We start from the raw sequence: 23,777 nt of genomic DNA on the forward strand, positions 1-23,777 counted from the left end.
GGGCTTGACCGCAGCGCTGCAGTGGCTGCTGCAAAATGTTTTGGCCGTTCGCAAACTCGCCCACGCACTGCTGAGTCAGCAGTGCTGACTCCGTAGTTCGAGGGAGCTCCTCTACAGTGCTGAGGGGGCGGTCGCTCCATGCATTCGATGTACCCACATCGGGTTCTTTTCCCACTCGTCTACACGATGATTCTACAGCGTGGTCCATGATCACGCTGCCGTGACGACAGCCCCAAACCCAAAACGCCGGAGACTGCTCTCACCAGCGTGCAGAACTCGCCGCCGAGCCCTGGATTTTCAGCAGTGTAATGCACCAACGCGCTCGAGCGCACCGGACTCTGAGTCAGCCTCACCATAGAGAGAGCGCGCCGACGTGGTGCTTCCACCCGCCAGCATTGGCCTACAGTACATACATGTACCAGCCTGCTGATTTAGGCCCCGTACTTGTGCAAGTTGCAGCGCAGTCTCTGGCCGGATCCATTTTCTCCGTTCGCAACGGCTGGATACGCGCGACCGCCGACCGTCGAGCAGTCGCAAGAGGACCGCTCAGTTCGACTTTCGCTCTCTTCAGACGACACGCGGCCGTCAATATCAATGAGGGAGCAGAAGATCGCGGTGGAGCTCGAGTCCGAGGTGGCGCGCCGCGTGGGCGCGCCCGGCAAGAAGAGCGTGCACCGGCGCAAGGAGCTGTGCACGGGCATCATGGTGTTGCCGGCGCTGGTGCTGGCGCTCATCGGGCTCGTGGCCTTCGACGTCATCATGGAGACCAACATTATCGCGCGCGTGCCGGCCGCTATGCTGGCGAGCGACGTCGACATCTGCGTCCCCACCGTCGTGAACGCCAGCGCCATCGAGTACCACTCGAACCACCGATACTACGACGAGCTAAAGAGCTTGACCGTGCCCGTCCCGCTCTTCCGGGACGGCCACACCAAGCTCTGCAACAAGAAGAGCAGGATCCAGGCCAAGTACGAGTACTGCCTGCCCATTTCCGGCCGCAAGGACGTTCCACTCTGCGCGGCGGCGGACCGCATGGATCTGCTCAACTTACGCTCGTCCAAGTCCATTTGCTACGCCAGCGTGCTGCACATGCTGCTGTTGGAAGTGTTCGAGGAGCTGCAGGCCACGGGCAACATCCCGTTCCTGGCCTTCGGGTCCTTATTAGGGGCTGTACGCAATGGCTCCATGATCCCATTCACGGAAGACGTCGACATTGGGTTCGTGGGCGAGATGATCACGCTGGACACGCTGCGGCTGCGGCTCCGCAAGAAGGGCTATCACATGTTCTTCATGGATATCTGGCGGGTCTGCGTGGCGCCCACGCACCCGTTGGCGGGGCACCTCTACGACCCAAACCTGCCCATCAGCCAGAACTTCGCCGTGCCGTACGTGGATCTGTACATGATGAAGCAGACCGACGACGGCAATTGGGACCTCCAGGAGCTGAAGGGCAGTAACGGCCGCATCCTGCCGGGCAACAAGGTGCAGCCCTTCTCGCAGGTGTCGATCAACGGAATGCCGTTCGATACCGTCGCGGACCCAAGGTTTTTCCTCAAAGAGGCCTACGGCGACGACTACATGACCCCGAAGCCTCGAGACGAATAGGTTGCCGATAGGGAGTGAAGCAACAATAGGGACAGGATAGGAAGCTAAAACTGTAGCATAAGATGTCATTTTTACTGTTAACCTGTATCAAGGGCGACTGCCACGTGGGTCGCGCCGCATGATATGAGCTGGGCCTTGACGATTGGACAGACACGTGGAAGAGAATGCACCAGGGACAGGATAAGCATGGACGAACAGAGAGTGGGGTCCCGCGTCGCACCGTCGCCCAGTCTCATTCATAGCGCGATCACGGCTGGACAAGGAGCTTGAGGAGGGCGTCGCTATGGAGAGGAAGGAGAGCAGACCTCGACGGCTGAAGGTGCTGCGGAGTATTGCGCTGGCGACGAAGGGGGCGACCTCGCTGCCGCTCTTGGTGCTGGTGGTGCTCGGCCTGCTCGTCTTCATGGAGACGCGCATTTTCCACTACATTGGGGGTCAAACGGAGACGGACGCGAACGCCTGCACGCCCAAAGTGATCAACGCCAACAATATCGAGTACCATTCAGGACACAGATACTACTCCGCTCTGAAGGGCATTGGGGCGCTGCCCCCTCCAGTCATTCGAGAGGAACACGCCAGACTCTGCAGCAAGATCAACCGGTACAAGGCCAAGTACGAGTACTGCCTGCCGATCTCCGGGCGGAAGGACTCGCCGTTCTGCACTGCGGCTGACCGCACGGACCTGCTTAACATACAGGTTAAGGATATCTGCTACGCCAGCGTCCTGCATATGCTGCTGGTCGAGGTGTATGAAGAGCTACAGGCTAAGGGGGGCGATCCTTTCCTGGTCTTTGGATCGCTACTGGGAGCTGTGCGCAATGGCTCCATGATCCCGTTCACTGAGGATGTGGATATCGGCTACGTGGGCGAGCTCGAGGCCGTCGACAAGGTGAAGCTTGCTCTGCGCAAGAAGGGCTATCACATGTTCTACATGGGCATTTGGAGGGTCTGCGTGGCGCCGACGCACCCACTGGCAGGCCATTTGTACGACCCAGAGCTGCCCATTACCGAGAACTTCGCCGTCCCGTACGTGGACTTGTACATGCTCAAGCCCACAAGCAGCGGGGACTGGGATATGCAGGAGCTGGAAGGCAGCAATGGCCGACTCCTCCCAGACGACAAAGTGCAGCCGTTCTCCCAAGTGACGGTCAATGGGATGCCATTCGATACGGTGCATGACCCCAAGTTCTTCTTGAGAGAAGCCTATGGCGACGACTACATGACCCCAAAGCCTCGAGAAGAGGAAGATGGAAGTAACCGGAGAGAGAAGCCCCCAATACGATAGGTTAGTGAATTTGTAGCCGTAAGTGTAGAATTACTCAAAGTTGAATACAGGCTGGAATTGCTTTTGTCTTGTTGCCTTGCGGTGTGATCTGCATGGGAGCTGTCCACGTCAGCTAGCAGCGCGATAAGAGCACCAACGCTCGTCCTCCGCCACCCGCTGGAACTGTAAGCAGCGTTGCGTTATGCTCTACCTAATCGACCGAGATGAACCAGCATGTGTTCAAGGGTACCGGTAATCAGCATCTTTGGGATCGACTCGAGACGCGCAGACACAATGGTAAACGAACAGAAACAAGGGAAGGCGCCAATGCTTGGACGATTCCACCTGCTGGAGCGCAGCGTCGCGGCGCCGTATCTCATCATTTCCGCTTTTCCGGGCTTACGCCGTAAGCCTTACGGCGCGCTGCAGTGAAGTGGGGTCCACTCACAAACGCATTCCTGTCAGCGAGGGGCCAGCATGGACAAGAAGCTCGAGGAGGGCGCGCCCCACCGCGTCGCGGGGGCTCCAAGGTCAATCCTGAATTGCAAGGTGTCCTGGCTCAAGCTCGTGTTGGCTCTGGCCGGCCTCGCAGTGCTGGGCTTCATCACGGAGTCGCGTCTGCTCTCGGAAATGCCCGAGACGTTTGTGTTCGACGAGAACTACACGTGCATCCCCCGAGTCATGAACGCCAGCGCCAACACGTACAACTCGGGCCATCAGTACTACACAGCGCTCAAGAAGCTCAACCACGCGCCAGTGCCAACGTTCCGAGGCAACCACTCGTGGCTCTGCGAAGAGCAGTACCGAGACCACATGTACTTCGGCTACTGTCTGCCGATCTCCGGCCGGAAGGACACGCCGTTCTGCGCCGACGCGGATCGCATGGACTTGCTGAAGGTTCCGTCTCCTAACTCTACGTGCTACGCCAGTGTACTGCACATGTTGCTGGTGGAGGTGTACGAGGAGCTCAAAGCGACGGGGAACACGCCGCTGGTCACCTTTGGCTCGTTGCTCGGAGCTGTTCGGAACCAGTCGATGATTCCGTTCACGGAGGACACGGACATTGGCTTTGTGGACGAGTTGAAGGCTGTGGGGGAACTGTACGAGGGTCTTAAACGCAAGGGCTATCACATGTTCGGGTTTGGAATCTGGAGGGTTTGCGTGGCGCCTACGCACCCGCTCGCTGGGTATTTGTATAATCCGACGTTGCCACTCACCAGGAAGTACACGGTGCCCTATGTGGACCTGTACGAGATGAAGAAAGTGAACGATAGTTACTGGGACGTCGAGGAGCTAGATGGCAGCAACGGCCGTCTGCTCCCGACGGATAAGGTGGAGCCGTTCTCCCAGGTGATGATCAATGGAGTGCCGTTCGATACGGTTCACGACCCAAAGTTTTTCTTGACGGAGGCGTACGGAGACGATTATATGACTCCCAAGCCACGGATGGACGAGACCAATTCGACCAGTGGCTCTGGGTCTGCCAATAGTACAGAAGTGTAGGTAGGAGGCTGTAAGATACTGTAGAATGAATCGTGTCTGCTGAGCGTTTTCGAGTGAGGGCACGGATATGAACTCATAGTGGCGCTGACGCGAAGTGAAAAGGGAGCTGCGTGGGTGGAAATGACGATCACATCGACCGAGCAGTCAAAAGACCCCTTCAACAACCGGGAATGCAGCTGAAACCAGATATTCAAGCAAACAGTCCCTTTCGAGTCGAAAGGGAGTAAACTTGTTGATTGTGGGACCGAAAGACGTGGTGAGGGCGTCCTGTAATCAAAGTAAGGCCGACTGGCGCCTGCATCCGGCTTGCAGCGATAGTATCGCTGCGATACAGGACACCAGAATCCTAATGCATGGTACCTCTGTGTCGCACCGTCACGCGTTACTTTTGTCTCAACACTATCACTTTCTTTTTCCAGTGGCCGAGTGACCCAAAACGAAAGCAGAATGGCCAGCAGCACGCTGGAGGAAGGAGTCGTCAAGGTCAAACATAGCGCTGCCCCAAGCTTCACCACAATCCAGAACTCTTCGTCGCTGCTCAAGTACGCATGGAGAGGAACACAAGCAGCAAGAATCCCGATCTTCAAGCTGCTAGTGGCGGGACTTTTGCTTTTCGACCTCATCATGACAATTGAGATTGTTTCGTACGTACCAAAATCCCCCGAGTACAACGAAGAAGTGTGCTCACCAAGAGTGGTGGACCCAAAGAGAGTCAACTATCACTCTCAGCGCAAGTTTAATTCAACGCTGAAGACAACAGACCTCCCGCCCCCGCCAACTTTCCACGGCGACCACACCACGCTATGCTACGAGCAGGCGAGGATGGCAGCTCAGTACGGCTACTGCCTCCCGACCTCCGGCAGGAAGGACACACCGCTTTGCGCTTCGGCGGATCGAATGGACCTACTACACCGCGAGTCCTCCAAGCCAATCTGCTACGCTAGCATTCTCCACATGCTGCTAGTTGAGGTTTATGAAGAGCTGCAAGCAACTGGAAATACCCCATTCCTAGCTTTTGGAACGCTGCTCGGAGCTGTGCGCAATGGATCGATGATCCCATTTACTGAAGACGCAGATATTGGCTTTGTTGGAGAGATGAAGAGTTCTGACGCGGTGATACTCGCGCTGAGGAAGAAGGGCTATCACATGTTCTTCATGGATATCTGGCGGGTCTGCGTGGCACCGACACATCCGCTAGCAGGAAGCCTCTACGACGCAAACCTGCCTATTACCAAGAACTTCGCCGTGCCGTACGTGGATTTGTACATGATGAAGCAGACCGACGACGGCAATTGGGACCTCCAGGAGCTGGAGGGCAGCCACGGCCGCGTCCTGGCGGGCAACAAGGTACAGCCATTCTCTCAGGTGTGGATCAATAGAATACCGTTCGATACCGTCGCGGACCCCAAGTTTTTCCAGAAAGGAGCATATGGAGACGACTATATGACGCCCAAGCCGCGGAAAGTTGAGTTTACTGAGGAAGATGAGGCGAAGGAAGTAGTTAGACGATGACTCAGTAGCCGCAAATGTACAGCCGGTGGTGTGAACTTTTATGCAAAGTTGCAATGAGCTTACATGTCTGATTGTTAGGTTTCAATTGGAAGCTGACGAATTTTGAGTAGAAGGTAACTCAATAATTGGTAAATGTCGCTTTGCCGCATTAGCTAGAAATTTTTCCATGATCTTTTTCATTTGTCAGATCTGAAGTCTACCGGCGGCCATCGACGAGTAATTGCGCATGGTTTAGCTTTGGTTTTTCACACTGTGGTGCTTTTTTTCCTACAAGAGCAGCCACGTTTTGTAATTTTAAGAGAACTGCCTATATGATGGACATTCTGCGGTACAACTTGTCCCGTACGAGTACTATCTGATTCAAGAGAAGAAGATCATCCCTAACTGTAAGCATCAAATATGGTTTCTGCTTTGGATATTCTGTGGTACTGGTACTCTCTAATCAGAGAAAACCACTCCTTAGTGTAAACATCAAATATGACTGGCTTTTCATGTCAGTTTTGGGATTGAGCACTTGGCGAAGCCCGCCACTACGGGACTTGCAAGATACTCGCACGCTACCGCGTGGCTCTGCTCCGATTGTTTCGGGACAGGGATTCATATCTGCGGCACTGTGGTAAATTCCTCCCTTGGTCAAGCAGCCCCAGAGATGATGACAAGGTGCAATCGATACAGCAACTTATCTCGCCGAAGTTGCGCTCTATAATTCATTTGCTTGCATGGAACCATTACATCCGCCACACTGGGACCGGATAACACCGCTGTGTGACTGCATTGCAGTCACTGCAATGTAGTGTATCCATCAGTACAACATGTATACTCTGCACATTGTAATCAATGATTATCTTTGGGATCGACCCAGGACAGGCGGGCAGACAAAGCATACCGTAGCTTATGTCACAAAGTGAACGGGCCGAACAGCCGGACGACTCAAGTGCTTTCGCCCTCTCTCGCTTGATGTGGAGCACGAATCGCAGAGCCTCCGCTACGTACTTGCTGTTTTTCCCTCTCACTCTTGCTTTTGCCGGTTGCTGCACACAAGTCACGACCCCTTCGACTATCGAGGAGTAAACATGGACGACAACAAACTCGAGGGAGGAGCAAATACTCCTGCAAAGCATGCTTCGACCCCCAGCTTCGTAGAGGCGTGGAGAGCTTCCCTAGGTTGCAAGAGGCGGGTGCCAGTGATTCCAGTGTTCTTTTTGGTGCTAATTGGACTCGTGGTCTCCGACCTTGTCATGGAGGCTCAGATCGTGTTGCGCGCGCCTGAAACTATCCTGTCCAATACAACGGAGGCTTGCTCGCCCAACGTTGTACGCGTCAACTTAAGCGAGCATCACTCCGGCCACCGGTTTTACTCGGCGCTGAAGGAGACCCACGTACCAGTCCCAACCTTCCGTGGCAACCACACGTGGCTCTGCAAGGACCAATGGCGAGATCAAATGAAGTTCGGCTACTGCCTGCCGATCTCCGGCCGGAAGGACACGCCATTCTGCACTGCAGCCGACCGCATGGACTTGCTCAGTATTCGCTCGCACAATTCAACTTGCTATGCCAGTGTACTGCACATGCTGTTGGCGGAGGTCTACGAGGAGCTCAAGGCGACGGGGAACACGCCGCTGATCACGTTTGGCTCATTGCTCGGAGCTGTTCGGAATGGGTCAATGATCCCATTTACAGAAGACACGGACATTGGGTTTGTGGACTATTTGAAGGCGAAAGAGCAGCTACAGGAGGCGCTTTGGCGGAAGGGTTATCACATGTTTTTCTTGGGTATTTGGCGGGTCTGCGTGGCGCCGACACACCCACTTGCAGGTCGTCTGTACAATTCCAGTATGCCTCTGACCAAGAAGTACTCGGTGCCGTACGTGGATCTGTACAGGATGAAGAAGCTCTACAATGGAAAGTGGGATATCCAGGAACTGGAGGGCAGCAACGGACGCTTTGTGCCGTACGACAAGGTGGAGCCGTTTTCTCAGGTCACGATCAACGGAATGCCGTTTGATACCGTGCAAGACCCGCACTTCTTCTTGAAAGAGGCGTACGGAGCGGATTATATGACTCCAAAGCAGCGAGAAGAACCGCAGATACCAGCAGCGTTCGTTTCTAAACAGAAGCTACTAGAGGTGATAGAGAAGATGTTGAAGAACAAAACGCCATGAAGGATGTAGCTATTGGTAATTGTCAACACAAAGTAGCTACTATTATTCTAACTTGGTAAGTTACTTCACCCCAACAACAAATATTAAATTACACGAATTGCCAGAAGAAAAATCCGTGAGCACCAACAGCAACGTGGGGATCTCATTCCAAAGACGGGGGGGGCTGCAGCAATCATAAATTTTGGTTCACAGAACGGTATATTTCCGGTGCAAGTGAACGAAGTTTTACGCTAACGCTTCACATTCCTGTCCCGATTAGCTCAGCGAATTATCCATTAGAACCAACGGGATCAACCAACTATATGGTGCATGTACGTACGTACTTCAGAAGTAGGCTCCTCCTCCTCGGCGAAAGAAGGATTGCTGCCGTCAAGCAGTGTGTACTTTTGAAGTACATGTACTTGGAAGACATGCAGCCATTGACGGACCGTTAACACGCAAATCGATGTCATGCCTGTTTCCAGAACTACCAAACTACAGTCAACGTTCTTTGGTCGTGGACAAGATAAAGAGGAAGAGAGCCATCCGCCGATGTGATCATCAGCGACGTCCTGAGGCGGTACACTGTGGTCTCTGTGGCCAGCTTCTTCTCAACAGTGTGCCTTGTGAGCCGCGGCGCCGTCGGACGTTAGTTGACGCAAAAAAAAATCAACAACGTCATGTACTAACTCGTGCTTATGCAGTCAGTACCTATGGGGAGCTCACTGAGATCTCGTGCATTACTGACACCTTGCTGGATTTGAAAACGTCGAAGTTCTGATGACCCGTCCACTACGGTCACCTGGAGCGGAATGCATACTGTACCAGACAAAGATGGATATCCACATGAATCGACATGCGGGAGAGCACGGAGCCCCCTGCATAAGCTTGGCAAGTTATAATGGCCATGGTGGGCCTGTGCACAGACTCTGGGCGACGTTCTCCTACGTACAGATACTGTAGATGCCTACTGTCGTCGATCTTGTTCCTTTTAGTCCGAACGACTACTCTAGGCCACATTACGTGTTCTTGAACTGTTTGAGACGGCTCAACAGTTGTGAGCGCCTTCAAAGTGGCGACAGCCGAAGATTGCTCGGCAACGCCACCTTCTCACGAAAGTGCACCGTCTCATTTGGCAACGTCACCACGTAAATACCGTGTGCTGTAGACGAGAACTGTTATGCTCTGCAACCAGGCTCATAGTTACATGTATTAGATGTAATAAACGCTGTCAACCTCGACTGGGCCCTAATATCAAGGCGAGGGCTTCGCTCGCACCGAAATGTAGGCGTACATGTACATGTACTAGGAAGTTCCTGAGTCCCGCTGCAGGATATGAACGGGATGGAAAATGCTGCATGCGATGCGTGATCCCACGCACAGGGCAGCGCCATCAACAGACGGACTTGTGAACAGAGTGAAAGCCCTTGCCTTTTCAAGACCGCACCGAACAGTAAAAAATGGGACCGTCTCAAGGGCTCAAATCGGCCAAGAAAGCAGCTTGATGTTTCCCTGTGGATGTGCTGGTCGCCGCCCGTGTTGCGTTTGCAAGCGTTCATTCATTCTTGCTCTTGCAACCAGCGGCTCAACCCCCAAGGGCCTTTCACGCGCGTAAATCACCATGGTCAAGAAGCTCGAGGAAGGTGTAGACGTGATCAAGACGTCCCCGCCTCGCCCCGTTGGCTGCGTGAGTCGATTCTTGCTGGCTGCAGAGATTTCTGGACGTGATCCCGACGTTTGTGCTGGTGCTGATCGGCCTCGTAGCGTTCGGCCTCGTCATGGAGTCGCACATTGTCTCGTGCATGCGCGTACCTAAGAGCACCATTCTCAACGAAGAAGAAGTGTGCGCTCCTGCAGTCCTGAACGCCAGCACTATCGAGTACCACACAGTCCACCGCTACTACTCGGCGCTCAAGGAGATGGACCCACCAACCGCACCAACCTTCCGTGGTAAGCACACGGAGCTCTGCAAGGAGGACAAGAGAGCCAAGATGAAGTACGGCTACTGCCTGCCGATCTCCAGCCGCAAGGACACGCCGTTCTGCACTGCCGGCGACCGCACGGATCTGCTCAGTGTTCGCTCTCCCGACTCGGTGTGCTACGCCAGCGTGTTGCACATGTTGCTGGTCGAAGTTTACGAGGAACTCGAGGCAACAGGGAACTCCCCACTGATCGTGTTCGGGTCGCTACTTGGCGCCGTCCGCAACGGATCGATGATCCCGTTCACCGAAGACACCGACATTGGGTTCGTTGGGAGGCTCAAGGCGAAGGAGCAGCTACAGGACGCGCTGTGGCGAAAGGGCTATCACATGTTCTTCATGAACATTTGGCGAGTCTGCGTGGCGCCAACGCACCCGCTCGCTCCCAAGCTGTACGATCCGAGTTTGCCACTTACAAGGAACTTTGCCGTGCCCTACGTGGACCTGTACCAGATGAAGAGACTCAACAATGGCAACTGGGACATCGAGGAGCTTCAGGCCAGCAACGGCCGACTAATGCCGTACGACAAGGTGGAGCCCTTCTCGCAGGTGACCATCAATGGCATGCCGTTCGACACGGTGCGAGACCCGCATTTCTTCCTGAGGGAGGCCTATGGCCCCAATTACATGACGCCGAGGCCGCGAAGAACCCCTGCTCCGGTGAGACCGAAGGCCACGGATTCGGTAATGAACGCTACCAAGACCACGAAATGAGTTACGGAACCCGCGAGGAACTTCGTATTGTAGCAATGTTAGTTGAAGCGGATAGTCATCGAATAAGTAGAAGTAGTTTTTTTTACATGTAGTTGAATTTCTTTGTTAGTTTCAAGGTTGAGTCCCGATACTTGCTGCTGATAGGATAGATAACGTGGCGAAATGGCTGGGGTGAAGCTCCGATGTAATAGGAAATAGCGAAGCATCTACGCGAAGAGGAACCAGTGTTCTCATAGCTGTCCGTACAACGGATACGTGGCAAAAATCCACACTCGGTATCGTGGTGTGACCTAGTGACGAGCGACAATGCGGGTTAGTGCGTGCCGATAGCTTTCGCACCACCTTGCCTTGCCATGGAGGTGCCAGCCAGCCGAACAGCGAACGGCAACAGCAACCGTCTGTCGCACACCTGCTGCCCCGCGTCGCGCGTCCCCATTGCCAATCGTCCCATCGCTCTTAGCTTTCCTGGTTTGTGCGGCACAACGCAACACATGGAGCTCCGTTCATTAGCCTATTAGCTTCACGCGGCAGCAAGGATGGACAAGAAGCACGACGCTGGGGACGTCGAGGCTGCCAAGCAGGCGCCGCCTCGCCGCGGTGGATGCGTCCGGAGGGGTCTGCTAGGCTGCAGAGACTTCTGGACGGGCGTGACGGTGATCCCGACCTTCGTGATGGTGTTGATCGGCCTGCTGGTGTTCGGCCTCGTCATGGAGTCGCACATTCTCGCGTACTTGCCCGAGGTCGCCGTCCTCAATGGCATTGAGGAGGAAGTTTGCTCGCCCAGGGTGTTGAATATGAGCAGCATCGAGTATCACTCGGGTCACCGGTACTACGCGGCGCTCAAGGAGATGGATCCCCCGAAGCCGCTGACGTTTCGTGGCAAGCACACGGAGCTCTGCAAGGAGGACAAGAGAGCCAAGATGAAGTACGGCTACTGCCTGCCGATCTCCGGCCGGAAGGACACACCGTTCTGCACTGCCGGCGACCGCACGGATCTGCTCAGTGTTCGCTCTCCCAAGTCCGTCTGCTACGCGAGTGTGCTGCACATGCTGCTGGTGGAGGTGTACGAGGAGCTGAAGGCGTCGGGGAACACGCCGTTGATCACGTTCGGCTCGCTATTAGGTGCTGTTCGGAACGGGTCAATGATCCCGTTTACTGAAGACACGGACATTGGCGTCGTTGAGAGGATCCGCACGAGGACCGCAGTGCGGGAGGCGCTCTGGAAGAAGGGCTATCACATGTTCTTCCTCACTATTTGGCGGGTGTGCGTGGCGCCTACGCATCCGCTGGCAGCGCGTTTGTACGACCCAGAGATGCCTCTGGCCAAGAATTACGCCGTGCCCTACGTGGACTTGTACAAGATGAAGAAGCGAGTCGATGGGGGCTGGGATATCCAAGAGCTCCAGGGCAGCAACGGCCGTCTCGTGCCTGGAGACAAAATGGAGCCCTTCTCGCAGGTGACGATCAACGGGATGCCGTTCGACACGGTTCATGACCCGGACTTCTTCCTGAGGGAGGCCTATGGCCCCAATTACATGACACCAAAGCAGCGAATGACACCCGGAGTTATTACGAAAGACTTGGTGAAGGAAATGTTCAAGAAGCTTGCACTCAGGGCCAAGGGCGGCACACCATAGAGAAGATAGGTCCAGGAATCACGTGGTGTGTAACCGGGTACTTCTCTGGCCCACTCAAGAAACAACATTCGGCATTAAACCTCAATTTGATGTGAACCACATGTCGCATATGATTGGGTGTATTCAACTGTTTCATCTTACTATTGGCCAAAATAAATGGGTCTGCGCATGTCGAGATAATCGCGTAGAAAAACCTCAAAACTGTAGCCCTTCTAACTCGTCTCCAACAGGCGCTACAACATCGACAACCGAACATAAGGGAAAGCAGTCACTCGCGATTACGGTGATACAGTCAAACCTGTTTATATGATCCTCTCTATTTGAGCCATGCCGTTTATTTGATGCAGGCTTTGTCGCTACCAAATATTTCACTTAGTTTTTGTATGATCTCTGTTTATATGCATACAAGGTATATGAGTCACATTTTTGGGGACCAAATTAGGTCTCACCTGTTTATTTGATTCACACTGCTCACGGCCACACACTCTTCAAAGCACTACTGCTCAACACTCAACGCCTACCGCAAGCCTTCTTCGCTCGCCATGTCTCCTCGCACCTGTCTGACGCTAGAACAAAAGCTCCAAGTGCACCTAAAGCTCAAGCAGAATCCTGGCATGAAGAACCCCATGCTCGCCGAGTGGATCTACGCAACTTTCAAGGCCCGCGTCAGCCGTGCCACACTCGCCCGACTGCGCAATCTGCCTTCTTCCTACTTCAGCCACGTCGGCCTGAGTGCGACCAAGCGGCGCCGAGTGAAATTCCCTCAGTTCGAGCGGGACTGAGGGAATTTTTCTTTCAGAACGAAGCTAAAACGGCGATGGCGGACGACGTGCTCCTGCTGAAGGCGCATGAGCTGGCGGAGCGCTTAGGCATCGATGCCACGCAGCTCCGGCTAAGCAACGGCTGGCTTCAAAGCTTTAAGAAGCGCAATGGGATCCGCTCCTATACGCTACACGGCGAAGGTGGCGCTGTAGAAGCTGATGAAGTGCGAGATGCGAGGCTAGAGCTACAAGAGTTGGTGGCGCAGTTTACACCCGAGAATGTGTTCAACTTCGACAAAACGGCGCTTTTTTATCGCTTAGCGCCTAATCGAACGCTAGCTACGACTATTCGCAAGGGCAAGAAAAACGAGAAGCAACGTTTGACTTTGGCCTTCTGCTGCAACGCGACTGGCTCCGACAAGCTCGACCCAATAGTCATCGGTACGGCCAAGAACCCGAGGTGCTTTAAAAAGGGAGCGGTGATTAAAGGTAAACCTATATTGTACAAGTCCTCCAAGAACGCCTGGATGACATCCGTCATTTTTGACGAATGGCTGCACCTCTTCAACATGAGAATGGCGGCCGCCAATCGCAAGGTCCTACTTCTAGTCGACAATGCTTCATGCCACAAGATTCTACGAAACCTGACTCATGTGACTGTTCACTTCCTCCCTCCTAACATGACATCCGCCGTACAGCCGCTGGATGCAGGTAAATATTTTATCTATATTGTGGTGTAGCCTAAACTAACCAACTCTATTACGGTGTTTTTTTATTCAGGTATTATCCGGTCGTTCAAGGCTCGGTACCGAAAGTATTTTGTGCGGTGGTGTTTGGATGCACTTGAAGCTAACATTACACGCAAGCTCAACGTACTGGAAGCTGTCCAATTCTCCATTGATGCTTGGGCGGGTGTGACGCCAACGACAATTACAAATTGCTGGGTCAAGACTCGCATTTTGGGAAGAAAGATGCTAGGAAGGACCCGTGCTGACACGGATTACATTGAGGAGGTATCCAGCAACGAGATGGAGGAGTTAACGGCGATGCTATCGAGGTGGGAGGGTGCTGTTAGCGCTAGTGAGTATCTGGCAGTGGACGAAGACGTTCCTGTGCACGAGCCAGATGTGCTAGTGGACGGAGCGGTAGGAAGTGATGCAGTTTCGCAGGACGAGCAGGAGGACGAGGAGGAACAGGAACCCGCAGTTCAACCTGCCATTGCTCTGAGACACTGCATGGAGCTGGCTGCATTCTGCTGCAATGCGGAGAGCAGACTGACAGAGAACGAAGAGCTTTACAGACCGTGACCGCTTTGGTTCGAGAGACTACGGTGAAGGCAAAGCGGCAGCGAACTATGCACGATTTCTTTACGTGCACCACATAATTTTTAACTGAGTCCATTTTATATGAGTCATTGTAGTAGATGGTCACCAACAGGGCCTCATATAAACAGGTTTGACTGTATTTTATTTTCTAATATCGCTAATTTTTGACGGCACCTTGCTAAAAAACCTAATGTTGCCTAAAACGGACTTCAGATAAAAGGCTGTTTCTCTTTTCTCTCTGCTGCTAGATTTTTTTAAATCATAGCGTGAAACGAAGCAAATGCGCAGCTTTCGGTTGAGGTATTGCGAGTCACCAAACGATTTTTTTGTAAAAAATTATGTCCAGAAAACCGAAGTGTTGTTTCTTATGTGGGCCAGAGAAGTACTTAATTTTTAGTGTGCATTTGTTCTGGAATTTGCTGGCAGTTTGCGTTAGCATGAAATACGCCAGGTTGACTGGGTTGCGCGCGTTGGAAACGCAGTTCGTGTCAGCTCGTTCAGAGAGCGAGAGCATAAAGGTGCCACAACCCTGAGTGGCATTCTCATTTTAAAGTCTTGGCGTTTAAATTGCTGTTGCATGCTGGAATACAAGCCCAACAAGATCACAGCAACGAAGCGGTGAAGTTGTACATGTATATGAAAGATGGAAGAAGAGGATAGTTCTCCTCGTGGTTCCCGCGTGTCAAGACAGAGGCGTCAACTCTTGTGCATCTTCGTTCGGAGCGCGGTTGACATCATTTTTCTGTTCGTCCCCACCGAAGGAGACAGTAATGGCCTCAAGTGGACTCAAATGATCTTGCCCTCCGATGCGTTGGGTTCATCTCGCCGGACGAAGCTGACACGAACTGCGTTTCCAACAGAGGATCAATATGACACGCTTGAAGTGCAATCAACGATTCGCTATCTATTCAAACGTTCCTGCTGCAACGTCAAGTGGAACAAACAAGCGTGCCATATAATCCTCACGCTTTTACTGGCAAAGCTCGGGGCTCCTTGCAGCCAGTGCGACTGTCTCAAAGATTTTTTTTTCACGCAACGCGAGAAATAAATGAGTGCACGCACGTGTGAATACGACCGCGCCCTCTGCAGCCTACCTGTCTGATCGGCAGTCATTCTCTCTTTTGCTGTTCGCCGCTCAAGTCGCGGGTCGTCGAGAAACAAACCGTTGACCACCGAAATCGCCATGGAGTTGAAGCGCGACGAAGGTGTCGAAGTGGTCAAGCAGCACGCTTCTCCCCACCACCTCGGCTTTCCACTACGAATCTTCCTGCGGTGCCGGGACTTTTGGACGGGGGTGACGGTGATTCCGACGTTTGTGCTCGTGCTCTTCGTGCTGATGACCTTCGGCCTACTCGAACCATCTCCTGTGTGTCTGAAGTTCCAGTTCTCTTTCAAGAAGAGACCTGTTCGCCCAAAGCCGTGACCCCCAACACGACCGAGTACCATTCGGGCCACCGATACTACTCAGCACTCAAGGAAATGGACCCCCTTCCAGCCCCGACCTTCCGTGGTGAGCACACTCAATTGTGCGAAGAAGATCTCCGCAAACAGGTGAAGTACAGCTACTGCCTGCCGATGTCGGGGCGGAAGGACACGCCGTTCTGCACTGCTGGAGACCGCACGGACCTGCTAAGCGTCCACTCCCCCGACTCGGTGTGCTACGCCAGCGTGTTGCACATGTTGCTGGTCGAAGTTTACGAGGAACTCGAGGCAACAGGGAACTCCCCACTGATCGTGTTCGGGTCGCTACTTGGCGCCGTCCGCAACGGATCGATGATCCCGTTCACCGAAGACACCGACATTGGGTTCGTTGGGAGGCTCAAGGCGAAGGAGCAGCTACAGGACGCGCTGTGGCGAAAGGGCTATCACATGTTCTTCATGAACATTTGGCGAGTCTGCGTGGCGCCAACGCACCCGCTCGCTCCCAAGCTGTACGATCCGAGTTTGCCACTTACAAGGAACTTTGCCGTGCCCTACGTGGACCTGTACCAGATGAAGAGACTCAACAATGGCAACTGGGACATCGAGGAGCTTCAGGCCAGCAACGGCCGACTAATGCCGTACGACAAGGTGGAGCCCTTCTCGCAGGTGACCATCAATGGCATGCCGTTCGACACGGTGCGAGACCCGCATTTCTTCCTGAGGGAGGCCTATGGCCCCAATTACATGACGCCGAGGCCGCGAAGAACCCCTGCTCCGGTGAGACCGAAGGCCACGGATTCGGTAATGAACGCTACCAAGACCACGAAATGAGTTACGGAACCCGCGAGGAACTTCGTATTGTAGCAATGTTAGTTGAAGCGGATAGTCATCGAATAAGTAGAAGTAGTTTTTTTTACATGTAGTTGAATTTCTTTGTTAGTTTCAAGGTTGAGTCCCGATACTTGCTGCTGATAGGATAGATAACGTGGCGAAATGGCTGGGGTGAAGCTCCGACGCAATAGGAAATAGCGAAGCATCTACGCGAAGAGGAACCAGTGTTCTCATAGCTGTCCGTACAACGGATACGTGGCAAAAATCCACACTCGGTATCGTGGTGTGACCTAGTGACGAGCGACAATGCGGGTTAGTGCGTGCCGATAGCTTTCGCACCACCTTGCCTTGCCATGGAGGTGCCAGCCAGCCGAACAGCGAACGGCAACAGCAACCGTCTGTCGCACACCTGCTGCCCCGCGTCGCGCGTCCCCATTGCCAATCGTCCCATCGCTCTTAGCTTTCCTGGTTTGTGCGGCACAACGCAACACATGGAGCTCCGTTCATTAGCCTATTAGCTTCACGCGGCAGCAAGGATGGACAAGAAGCACGACGCTGGGGACGTCGAGGCTGCCAAGCAGGCGCCGCCTCGCCGCGGTGGATGCGTCCGGAGGGGTCTGCTAGGCTGCAGAGACTTCTGGACGGGCGTGACGGTGATCCCGACCTTCGTGATGGTGTTGATCGGCCTGCTGGTGTTCGGCCTCGTCATGGAGTCGCACATTCTCGCGTACTTGCCCGAGGTCGCCGTCCTCAATGGCATTGAGGAGGAAGTTTGCTCGCCCAGGGTGTTGAATATGAGCAGCATCGAGTATCACTCGGGTCACCGGTACTACGCGGCGCTCAAGGAGATGGATCCCCCGAAGCCGCTGACGTTTCGTGGCAAGCACACGGAGCTCTGCAAGGAGGACAAGAGAGCCAAGATGAAGTACGGCTACTGCCTGCCGATCTCCGGCCGGAAGGACACACCGTTCTGCACTGCCGGCGACCGCACGGATCTGCTCAGTGTTCGCTCTCCCAAGTCCGTCTGCTACGCGAGTGTGCTGCACATGCTGCTGGTGGAGGTGTACGAGGAGCTGAAGGCGTCGGGGAACACGCCGTTGATCACGTTCGGCTCGCTATTAGGTGCTGTTCGGAACGGGTCAATGATCCCGTTTACTGAAGACACGGACATTGGCGTCGTTGAGAGGATCCGCACGAGGACCGCAGTGCGGGAGGCGCTCTGGAAGAAGGGCTATCACATGTTCTTCCTCACTATTTGGCGGGTGTGCGTGGCGCCTACGCATCCGCTGGCAGCGCGTTTGTACGACCCAGAGATGCCTCTGGCCAAGAATTACGCCGTGCCCTACGTGGACTTGTACAAGATGAAGAAGCGAGTCGATGGGGACTGGGATATCCAGGAGCTGGAGGGCAGCAACGGCCGTCTCGTGCCTGGAGACAAAGTGGAGCCCTTCACGCAGGTGACGATCAACGGGATGCCGTTCGACACGGTTCATGACCCGGACTTCTTCCTGACCGAGGCGTACGGAGACGACTACATGACTCCGCAGCAGCGGACAGCAGCGCCCAATGCTACGGAGCAGGCAAACGCCACGACGGCCACGAAATGATATTATATAGAGGTACTTTTAGTTTGATTGACTCTGGTGGCGTTCCGATTCGATGGGCTTGCATTGCCGAAGTGTCGAGCACGCTTCGTGTACGTGTCGTGGAGACCGAGAGCTCGTGGGGAGGAACTTTCCAAGTCGACGGCCACCAGATCGAGGCAAACTATACACCGGAGTCTGCCTGACACGTGCCACTACTGCAATAGCAAAATTTAGTTCGTGGCTCCTGGTTGTGAATGAGGCGGATGCGCCGCTAAGACGACGAATGATTAACGCCGAGGAGCGCATCTTCCGGGAAGTGTACACTGCCAACCGCTATGGATATCTATGGTGCTGCCGCTCCAACTGGAACCCAATCGGCGAAAGTCTGGAAGCGCGTCGAGCTGAGTTGATGGTCACTTCTTCAATTGGGGGATCTCGTGGCACTTTGGAATCGGAGGGCCAGTGCCCATGCAGACGCTCGAGCAGAGGAGGGCCGCGGAGAAGGAGCGTCACCGCAAGAGCATGGCTCGCAAGCGTGCAGAAGACAAGGCCACGCTGCTCGCTCGGCGCGAGGAGTGCGCGGCGCTGATCGTCCAGCAGCGCCCGCTGTTGGCGGTGTCGTGGTACCAGCGCGAGTGCGAGAAGCTGGAGGTTTTGTCGCCCTGGAGCGTGTTCGGCGGCCCGACAGACAGCGACGATGCCGTCTTCAAGCCTGCAACCAAGCTATCACTGCTGCACGACAAGTATACCGACCTTGTGGAGCTCGGGAACGCCATCCACCGAGAGAACGCCGAGCTGCAGCAGGCGCTGAATAAGTACGAAGTGTTCGAGTCGCTGGTGGACGGAGACCTCACGCGCGTGGCGTCCGACCAGCACAAGACGCAGCAGCAGAGCGAAGCCCCTTCGTCCCAGCGTACAAACAGTGGCGGCTGCTGGGTGCAGTTCACAGAGGACGAAGACCCGTTCTACTACGAGGCAGTGGATGCGTCCGCGTGCCACGACGCCGTCGTAGAGTGTTACCCTCTGTGCGTGAGCCACCACACGCGGTTCATGCAGCTGGAGCAGCCCCAGCAGTTCTTCGGATGGAACGTGCAGCGCCTCGCAGACAGAGGTAGGAAGTTACCACCACTTCCACTTCTCCAAGCGGATCCTGTGCGCCGACGCAGCGTGGACGACCGAGTTCGTCGGCGACGAGGCGTGGCGAGTCTTCAACACGCGCGAGCTGTACGAGCGGCAGCACAGCGCTCGAGTGGTGATGCATGTGCTCCAGTGCATGGATGAGCACACCACCGTGGCACTGCAGAGTCTCCCGGCGCCAGACAATTCGGTGGCTCGCCGCTGCCTCACGTTAGCCTCCAAGATCAGTATGGACGGAGAGGGGCGACTGTGCGTGGACATCCTGCTGCTAGGCATCAAGCCGCCCGAAGATATGGCGCAGCAGTCGGGTGCTCAGTTGGTTCAAGACCTCTATTAGTAATAAATGGGCGAAAAATGGGACTTGAACCCATAACATAACTAAAAAGAAAACCATGATAAAAGCATGTGCAGTTACAAATGAGGATCAGCTGCATCAGCAGGTTGGCGCCCACGGCGTCGGACAGTGACGTGGCCATGCCCGATGCCGCGCGCTTGTGCCGTCGTTCGTGGGGCTGCTGCGGGTCCAAATGCGGCGCGACCGGAGCCGGAGGAGGGTCGGGAGATGTGCCCGCGTCTGGGGAAGAGAACGAGCCCCCACCCACTGGCGGAGACGCCGCGGAAGCCTCCATCAGGTCGGCGCGGCGAGCTCACCTCAACTCATAACAGCGGTGGAGCATGTGGTTTAATTCGATAATACGCGCAGAACCTTACCAACTCTTGCTAATTTTTATATAAAATTTTATATAAAAAACAGGCGTTGCATGGCTGTCGTCAGCTCGTGTTGTGAAATGTTTGGTTAACCTCTAAACTAGCAACTAGTTTATTAAATATTAATAAAAGTACTCTAACGAAAAAATTAATGATAGGTTAATGGAAGGTGGCAAGTCTTCATGGCCCTTATGAGTTGGGCGACACACGTGCTACAATGATAATCACAATGAGAGGCAATAATAATAAAAGTTGGAGCAAATCTTTAAAAATTATCTTAGTTCGGATTAAGGGCTGAAACTCGCCCTTATGAAGTTGGAATCGCTAGTAGTCGCAGAACAGCATGCTGTGGTGAATATGTTACTGGACTTTGTACACACCGCCCGTCACATCAGGGAAGTTGATTATTTTTAAAATGATTCTTAATTATTTATTAAAATTAAATAACTATTCAATTAAAATAGTTTCTAATTTGTATTAAATAAATTAAAATTCCAAAAAAGTGCTTAGTAACTTTGATGTTAGCGTAGATGCACAGCAATACAGGATGTGTGGACGCGGTTCGTCACGTTGGCTTTCGCCTGTCGACCGGCTGAAGCACCCTCTTGTAACAAGAGGAGTCTTGGTGCATTTTGCAGCAGTGATGCACCCTTGTCTGGCCCTGTATCTGGCTTCAACAGCGCTGCTATCCATCGCCCGCCGCATTTTGATCGCTACGCGAGATATTTGTTTACCTGCAGTCAGGTTCCAATTGCTTGCTGGGCGCAACTTGCGGCTGTAACGTCTCCGAGCTTTGAGATTCCCGACGTGAGATTCACGCTGCGGGCAGCTCGAAGCTCTCTACAGCAACTTCAACCACAAGAGCACAGGCTGCTCGGAGCGAGTAGAACGAGTTTGGACCAACAAGAGTCGCACTCCTACCTCCATGCCGATAGCTTGCGGCAGTATCGCGCACCAAGACGGTCGGCACCAAAACTTTTGGCGAGCAAAATGGCAATAAAAAGGCACAGCATTCGAAGAAAGCATGAATCCCTCAAATCGTACATACAAACTGCAAGTCAGCTGATCAATTTACAGCATAGGGATGAGTCGGAGAGCTCAAATCTGCACATACGCTATCAAGCACCTATCGCAATCAGTCCATACGGCGTTGTGGCCAGAGCCACATAACATAGCACCTAGCAAGCAGCGCAGCAGCAGCGCAGACGCAGTTGAACCCTCCCTCCTCCCCTCTCGTGCATTGCATCCCCACCATCTATCAGAACGCGAACTCTCCAGTCGACGCAGCCAATCGAACCCCGCCGCGTTACAGCAGTCGAAAGGAAACTAAAGTGAGATATCTCTCCATGGCGACGACTTCCACGGGGCCGCGGTCCCCGCTGTCCCCCACTGACCTCGTGGTGAGCCCCATGGAGGACATGAACGTGCTCCAGTTGATGCAGGAGGTGCAGGCGGCGGCAAGCAAGGCGGACGGGGCGGAGGAGAGCAAGGCCGAAGCCAAGAAGAGGCGCCACCGGGAGAACATGGCCAGAGGCAGGTCCCGCCACAACGCGCTCATGGCCAACATGAGGAAGCAGTACCAGCATCTGCACGAGAAGCTCGAGACGGGCATGGTGGCGTGGCGGAGGCGCCGTGCAGCTACGTCGTCGTCTGCTGACGCAGCAGCTTCAGGGCCTGATGGGGACGAGGACGGCGGCTACACGTCGGCGTCCTCCAGCTCCACGACGGCCACCGTGGGGATGAACCGGACGGAGCTCATGGCTCAGTACATTGAGGCTGTGGCGACCGAGAACGCCATCCACAAGGAGAACGAGGCACTGGCCCACAGACTGGAGCAGATGGCCATCTTCGAGACCACGCTGCGGGTCGACACGCCCGAGGAGGTGGACCCGAACCTGCTCAAGGTCGACACGGAGCTCCCTGCGTGCACCGTGAAGGCTCTGAACCGACCGGGCTACTGGTCCTACTTCGCAGAGGACACGGAGCCGTTCTACTACGAGCCGATGGCCGCTGCGACGTGCTACAACTTGATTCGGGAGAAGTACCAGACGATGAAGGCCCACCACGCCATGTTCATGAAGCGGCACCTGATCGAGCAGCCCGTGCAGTTCTTCGGCTGGACAGTGCAGCGCTATCTCAGTGACAGGCGCAAGATCGAGTTTCACTTTACCAAGCGCATCCCGTGTACAGACAGCGTGGCGCTCGCGGAGGCGCTGGCTATCGACGGCTGGCGCATTTTCAACGACCCGGAGATGTACCGGAGCTGCTACCGCTCGCCTATTGACGTGCGGGTACTGCAGCGCGTGGACGCTTTCAACACCGTCCTCATTCGCAACTCTCCGGACGCGAACCGCTCGCATCGCTTCCGGCATCTCAACATCTCGTCCAAGGTCGCGGACGAAGACGAGGACGGCCACAAGTCGCTGTCCATCCTGACGCTGGTGGTGCCGCCCCCGGACGACTTGGCCAACACCAACAGGAACGGCGTCGTGTACCTGCGCGACGCGTACACGTACATGCGCTTCGACATGTTCGAAGACCACGTTCAGTTCACGTACGGCGGCCACGGAGACTGCCTCAATGAGGCCCAAGCCAGGTACCTCTTCGTCGAGACTGGCAACGTGCTCTTCCGCTTCGAGCAAATGATCCGCCGGTCGAATCTCGTCACATTGGGGTGAGAACATATTGTTTCCAGACCTGAGCACAGGCACACTTGCATAGTGCTTCGTTTCATGCGGAAGATTGCCATAACTAAGTTATCATATTCTATTTGGTTCAATGGTTATAGTGAGTGGGGCAATTCAACCTGGTTAGAAGTCGCCGCCGAATTCTTCGCCCCCTCCATTGTCAGCGTAGCAAGTGTTGTCGCTACCTCCATGGTATCCATGATGTCCTCCGGCGTTAGAGAGCGCTTGACCAACGAGAAGACCGCCGAACATGCCGGCGACACCTCCGAGCATTGCGCTGGAGCCTGCACCCATTCCTCCTCCGTTGGGGTAACCACCTCCACCGTACACCGGGGCGCCATACACAGGTCCTGGTGCGTATGCATACCCAGGAGCATATCCTGGTGCGTACGCGTTGGCGTGACCTGGAGCGTACGCTGCTGGAGCTTGGACGACTACGGGCGTCATCGCCGGCTGGGAAAGAGCTGCGTATCTGTTCGCGCGGCAGCAAGGGCACAGGCACCAGAGGATCGAAGACGCGACGAACAGCACGACCACAGAGCCGAAAATGGTGCCCCAACTCGCTCGAGATGAGGAAGACGAACCCGTCGTTGAAGTCAAAGAGGAAGTCGGCGCTTTGGTTTTGCTCGTTCGGCACTTGCAGGCGTAGTTGGACACGTCGCACGTGGCTTTGCGAGGGCAGCAGCACCTCTGTCGCTGGCTGGCTCGGTCCAGCCAGTTGCCGCAGAACTGCCCGGGAGCGTCCATGTACGCGTGCGAGCAGTCCCCGGTGCTGGCGCACACTTGGCACCCTGAGAGCGCGGCTTCCGTGACGTCCGAGGAATTTGAAGACGCGAGTGGAGTGGCTTGGACTGTCATTGCTGCGGCGAGCAGAGCTAATAGCAGCAGCAAATGCTGAGAGCGATGCTGCCTCATCATCGCAGCGAGCCGCGAGCTCGGGCCTTTGATGGAGCGTCCAGGAAGAT

The 23,777-nt window shown here is 54.6% G+C and overlaps 10 protein-coding genes across 10 annotated transcripts; 9 read left to right on the top strand and 1 right to left on the bottom strand.

Annotated features, from left to right (window-relative positions):
- Positions 1-702: 702 nt before the first annotated feature.
- On the top strand, positions 703-1,605 carry PHYSODRAFT_532422 (hypothetical protein; the record flags this gene model as incomplete). Its single annotated transcript, XM_009539706.1, has 1 exon — positions 703-1,605. The coding sequence occupies one exon, from the start codon at positions 703-705 to the stop codon at positions 1,603-1,605; it is 903 nt and encodes a 300-aa protein (XP_009538001.1).
- A 283-nt stretch (positions 1,606-1,888) lies between these two features.
- Positions 1,889-2,890, top strand: PHYSODRAFT_341405 (hypothetical protein; the record flags this gene model as incomplete). Its single annotated transcript, XM_009539707.1, has 1 exon — positions 1,889-2,890. The coding sequence occupies one exon, from the start codon at positions 1,889-1,891 to the stop codon at positions 2,888-2,890; it is 1,002 nt and encodes a 333-aa protein (XP_009538002.1).
- A 456-nt stretch (positions 2,891-3,346) lies between these two features.
- On the top strand, positions 3,347-10,718 carry PHYSODRAFT_531421 (hypothetical protein; the record flags this gene model as incomplete). Its single annotated transcript, XM_009539708.1, has 2 exons — positions 3,347-3,438; positions 9,740-10,718. The coding sequence occupies 2 exons, from the start codon at positions 3,347-3,349 to the stop codon at positions 10,716-10,718; spliced, it is 1,071 nt and encodes a 356-aa protein (XP_009538003.1).
- Positions 10,719-11,254: 536 nt separating this feature from the next.
- PHYSODRAFT_532390 (hypothetical protein) lies at positions 11,255-12,355 on the top strand (the record flags this gene model as incomplete). Its single annotated transcript, XM_009539709.1, has 1 exon — positions 11,255-12,355. One exon carries the CDS (start codon positions 11,255-11,257, stop codon positions 12,353-12,355), a length of 1,101 nt encoding a protein of 366 aa, XP_009538004.1.
- An 889-nt stretch (positions 12,356-13,244) lies between these two features.
- Positions 13,245-14,060, top strand: PHYSODRAFT_383045 (hypothetical protein; the record flags this gene model as incomplete). The annotated part of the gene is made up of 2 exons (XM_009539710.1): positions 13,245-13,827; positions 13,897-14,060. Coding segments are annotated over 2 exons (747 nt in total), but the record flags the coding sequence as incomplete, so codon positions are not given.
- Positions 14,061-15,624: 1,564 nt separating this feature from the next.
- On the top strand, positions 15,625-16,694 carry PHYSODRAFT_246611 (hypothetical protein; the record flags this gene model as incomplete). Its single annotated transcript, XM_009539711.1, has 2 exons — positions 15,625-15,807; positions 15,843-16,694. 2 exons carry the CDS (start codon positions 15,625-15,627, stop codon positions 16,692-16,694), a joined length of 1,035 nt encoding a protein of 344 aa, XP_009538006.1.
- Positions 16,695-17,230: 536 nt separating this feature from the next.
- On the top strand, positions 17,231-18,301 carry PHYSODRAFT_531945 (hypothetical protein; the record flags this gene model as incomplete). Its single annotated transcript, XM_009539712.1, has 1 exon — positions 17,231-18,301. The coding sequence occupies one exon, from the start codon at positions 17,231-17,233 to the stop codon at positions 18,299-18,301; it is 1,071 nt and encodes a 356-aa protein (XP_009538007.1).
- A 447-nt stretch (positions 18,302-18,748) lies between these two features.
- Positions 18,749-19,754, top strand: PHYSODRAFT_307161 (hypothetical protein; the record flags this gene model as incomplete). The annotated part of the gene is made up of 2 exons (XM_009539713.1): positions 18,749-19,391; positions 19,447-19,754. The coding sequence occupies 2 exons, from the start codon at positions 18,749-18,751 to the stop codon at positions 19,752-19,754; spliced, it is 951 nt and encodes a 316-aa protein (XP_009538008.1).
- A 1,648-nt stretch (positions 19,755-21,402) lies between these two features.
- On the top strand, positions 21,403-22,803 carry PHYSODRAFT_348425 (hypothetical protein; the record flags this gene model as incomplete). The annotated part of the gene is made up of 1 exon (XM_009539714.1): positions 21,403-22,803. Exon 1 carries the CDS (start codon positions 21,472-21,474, stop codon positions 22,801-22,803), a length of 1,332 nt encoding a protein of 443 aa, XP_009538009.1. The 5' UTR covers positions 21,403-21,471.
- Positions 22,804-22,935: 132 nt separating this feature from the next.
- PHYSODRAFT_531319 (hypothetical protein) lies at positions 22,936-23,670 on the bottom strand (the record flags this gene model as incomplete). The annotated part of the gene is made up of 1 exon (XM_009539715.1): positions 22,936-23,670. One exon carries the CDS (start codon positions 23,668-23,670, stop codon positions 22,936-22,938), a length of 735 nt encoding a protein of 244 aa, XP_009538010.1.
- Between the last annotated feature and the right edge of the window lie 107 nt (positions 23,671-23,777).

This window comes from Phytophthora sojae (assembly GCF_000149755.1).
Source record: "Phytophthora sojae unplaced genomic scaffold PHYSOscaffold_14, whole genome shotgun sequence".
Classification (NCBI taxonomy): Eukaryota; Oomycota; class Peronosporomycetes; order Peronosporales; family Peronosporaceae; genus Phytophthora; species Phytophthora sojae.